At 36.5% G+C, this 4,186-nt stretch overlaps 1 protein-coding gene across 1 annotated transcript; it reads left to right on the top strand.

Annotated features, from left to right (window-relative positions):
- The first annotated feature begins 631 nt into the window (after positions 1 to 631).
- Positions 632 to 1,588, top strand: LOC141129987 (olfactory receptor class A-like protein 1). Its single transcript, XM_073617986.1, has one exon. The coding sequence runs from the start codon at positions 632 to 634 to the stop codon at positions 1,586 to 1,588; it is 957 nt and encodes a 318-aa protein (XP_073474087.1).
- Positions 1,589 to 4,186: the final 2,598 nt, after the last annotated feature.

Below are 4,186 nucleotides of genomic sequence, written 5' to 3'. Positions count from 1 at the left end.
TATATCCAAGTTCAGTGTAGAGACTTTTTTCCAAAGACAAAAGACAAGGAGACGTGTGATGTGTGAACAAAATTAGATTATGGCATCAATATAGGAAGATGTTTTCTACAGCAAAAGTAAACAGGCTGTTGAATGTTTTACGAAAGAAGACCGTAATGAGAAAATCAGCTGAATTTAATAAAAAAAGATTTTGAGAAATGTTTTCTAATTGTATGAAAAGTTATATTTACTAATATGATGTGCGATTGAGTGATTTTTTTTTTTCCTGTATGGCGCAATGGGGTTGATTTACTAAAACTGGAAAGTGCAAAATCTGGTGCAGCTGTGCATGGTAGCCAATCCACTTCTAACTTCACCTTTGTTCAATTAAGCTTTGACAAAAAAAAATGGAAGCTGATTGATTTCTATGCAGAACTGCACCAGATTTTGCACTCTCCATGTTTAGAAAATCAAGCCCAAATGTATCCATAGTGCCTTGGAGCAGTTTGCTTTACTGTCTCTGGACCAAAGCCCTTTGAGTTTGTTACAGATTGAACTTAATGAATTTGAAATAAATATATTATAATCAGTAATGTAATATATTTATCTTACAGATACTGGCCTGTAAAGAAGTTCTGCCGTAAAGCACGCAATGGGGACCTGGCTTGTCCTTGATATAATTAGTTATATTTCATTAGACACGATAGGAATCCCTGGCAATCTCATCATTTTATTTGCTTTTGTGCACACCTTTCACAACCATGGCAGAGTAACCACTGGAGAAATTATCCTTGGTAAGCTGGCTTTAGCTAATTTGCTAGTGATACTGACATGGGGGCTTCCAATCACCCTACAGTCTACTGGAACATATGTGGTATTTGGTGATTTATCCTGCCAGATAAGCCTTTATCTTTACTGTGTAGGAAGAGCCATGTCTGTCAGCATTACTTCCTTGCTAGGATGTTATCAGTGTATTTCTATCACTCCAACCCATCAACGTTGGATGAATACAAAGAAGAAGCTCCTTGACTCTCTGTTCCCAATAATGCTCTTTCTATGGACTTTCAATCTCATCATAAGTAGTACTCGGCTGGCCTACTCTACAGCCTCCATCAAGAATGTTACTTCCAGATACATTATGAGTTACAATTTCTGCTTTGTGATCTTTCCAAATTATCTGATTTACTTAGGGAATGGAGTGATCTATGTTGTTCGGGATTTGTTCTTTTTGAGTCTAATGATGCTATCCAGCGGTTATCTGCTTTATGTTTTCTTCCAGCATGGTAAACAGGTCAAATGTATTCCAACTCTAAACACCAAACATGCAGAGATTCGTGCTGCCAAAGCTGTCTTTACATTAGTCATGATGTACATAGTGAGTTTTGGTCTAGACAACTTGTTTTGGATCCTTACTCTCTGTACTTTTCCACTATCTCCACGATTTACCGATGCACGTATTTTCTTTGATTCTTGTTACTCTGCTATTAGCCCCATTGTAATTATTTTAACTAACAGAAAAGTCCAAATGGGTCTTAAATGTTCAAGAAAGAAAACTGAACTTCAAGCTGTAAAGTCTATTTCAACCTATATAGCTAGAAAGAGATGTTAGTAATAACATCTTCAGTCAAAATAGAAGCTCTTTAATGTTATGCAAAGGAAGTGTTTTCCCATGGGTACTCACAGTTTTACTAGTCACTAAGAAGTAAGAATTACAGAGGGCTGCTCAATATTCCAATAAATATGGAAATCTCTTTAAAATAATAGGGTGTATCCCAATCAGTAAGCCCTGCCCTCTAATCTGCAATTGACCTGCCTGGGATGGACTTATGGCAGGGTGGTAATATGTGACACGAGATAGAGGTAATGGCAGTTTCAAAGATTATATTCAATTATTTTTTATCATTGTCTGCTTAAAACTTATGTATTTTTGGTTGATTGAAATCAGATACATTGATCCTTTTTAAAGCTTATGAGTGCCGAATAAATGAGCACCATAGATGTGCCACGTTTTATTCATTTCCCATTTCAATATATTGCATAAACATGTTTGTGGAGAAGCTTGCACTCTAATGACCCTGGCATTAGAGGATGGAAAGCCGAAGGTGATTAGTTATACTTTTCTACTATCTGTTGGTGGACTGAGATCTATCAATAATATGTAAAACATAAATGATGTGGTCTTTAAAGCTAACTAATTAAATCTGAACTCCAGGCAGATATAAAAGACATAAATACCCCCCCCCCCCAACTTCTTATTCCCCATCATCCTCGTTACCCTTACCTCCCCTTTCCTCTCTTTCTTCTCTTTCTTCCCCCCCCCCCCCCCCTCAGGCCTTCTCTAGGCCACTTCTGGTCAATATGTAACCCTTTATACTCAATTATATGTTACAGTTTTACAGCTACTTGTTACTGGTATTGATATGTTTAACAATGTATCACCATTTCTTCCTTCATCTTATCCTCAATAAAGAAATATTGAAACAAAAGACATAAATAAATGCAGTTCTGTATTCATAAATACAAATGTTTTGGTTTTTGCAAGCAGTGTAAATACCAAATATTTACTTGTTTTAGCCTCTAGCAATTTCTAAACAGCAGGGCTCAGACTGAGAGACGAATAAGCAGCACAAGGAGCCAATCGGGTGTATTGCAATGCTCATGTGCTACAAGAATAATGCTGATAGAAGGAGAGAGCAGAGTGACAGAGAGATGAGCTCTGACTGTAATAGGGCGTACACACGGTTGGACTTTGTTCGGACATTCCGACAACAAAATCCTAGGATTTTTTCCGACGGATGTTGGCTCAAACTTGTCTTGCATACACATGGTCACACAAAGTTGTCGGAAAATCCGATCGTTCTAAACGTGGTGACGTAAAACACGTACGTCGGGACTATAAAAGGGGCAGTGGCCAATAGCTTTCATCTCTTTATTTATTCTTAGCATGCGTGGCACTTTGTCCGTCGGATTTGTGTACACACGATCGGAATTTCCGACAACGGATTTTGTTGTCAGAAAATTTTATCTCCTGCTCTCCAACTTTGTGTGTCGGAAAATCTGATGGAAAATGTCCGATGGAGCCCACACACGGTCGGAATTTCCGACAACACACTCCGATCGGATATTTTCCATTGGAAAATCTGACCGTGTGTACGGGGCATAAGTGTTGCTTAACTGCAGCAGCGACAAATCAGGGCTTTAAAAAACAAATTTCAGCTTTAAAAACATACTCTACATGCACACTTCACTATCACTAGCGAGAGCTTTTTTTTTAACCCTGGTTTAATAGACTATGAAAAAAGTTTTTTTTTTTTTTTTTATCTTAGTTAATAGACTATGTAAAGGGTGAATATTTCTGTGGAGGATATGAAGCAATGGACTCCTATATATACTGCATACAGTATGTAAAGTAGGAAGTTTAAACTTTTAATAAAATGTTTATGATTAAATTGCGCTGTTTAGTGTTAGTAATAAGTACACTCATCAATACTTTGGAATTCTTACAACATGGCCATCACACTCTAACTAGATTTCTATAATTTTATCCTTTAATGCACTAGCCTGATCCTAAAAGAGACCACCGCTTTTGCAACTAAACAGCGGTGGCTGCAAGAACTCAAGTGCCGTGTACACACGATCGGACATTCTGACAGCAAAATCCTGGATTTATTTCTGATGGATGTTGTCTCAAACTTGTCTTGCATACACGCGGTCGCACAAATGTTGTCGTAAATTCTGTTAGTCAAGAACATGGTGACGTACAACGCGTACGACTAGCCGATAAAAATGAAGTTCAATAGCCAGTACCCATATGAAATTTTTATCATTTTATTAACTCAAATAGAGCTTTCTTTTGGTGGTATTTAATCACTACTGGGAATTGTATTTTTCTCTTAAAAAAAAAACAAAAACCTGTAAATGTTGAAAAAAAAAAAGTTTTTTTTAGTTTCTCTTAGTAAATTTTGTAAATAAGTAATTTTTCTCCTTCACTGATGTGCGCTGATGAGGAAGAATACATATCAGCCTAAACTGAGGAAAAATTTGTTTTTTATATATTTTTGGGGGATATTTTTATAGCAAAAATATTACTTTTTTTTCAAAATTGTCCCTCTTTTTTTGTTTATAGTGCAAAAAATAAAAACCATAGAGGTGATCAAATACCATCAAAAGAAAGCTCTATTTGTGAGGAAAAAAGGACGTCAATTTT

Source organism: Aquarana catesbeiana, linkage group LG02 (assembly GCF_042186555.1).
Source record: "Aquarana catesbeiana isolate 2022-GZ linkage group LG02, ASM4218655v1, whole genome shotgun sequence".
Taxonomy (NCBI): Eukaryota; Metazoa; Chordata; class Amphibia; order Anura; family Ranidae; genus Aquarana; species Aquarana catesbeiana.
Note: the sequence above shows the minus strand (reverse complement) of the source record. Positions and strands in the feature narration are given on the sequence as shown.

Excerpts from the sequence above, each read along its gene's own strand:
- LOC141129987 (XM_073617986.1), top strand. The coding sequence starts at position 632 with ATGGGGACCTGGCTTGTCCTTGATATAATTAGTTATATTTCATTAGAC.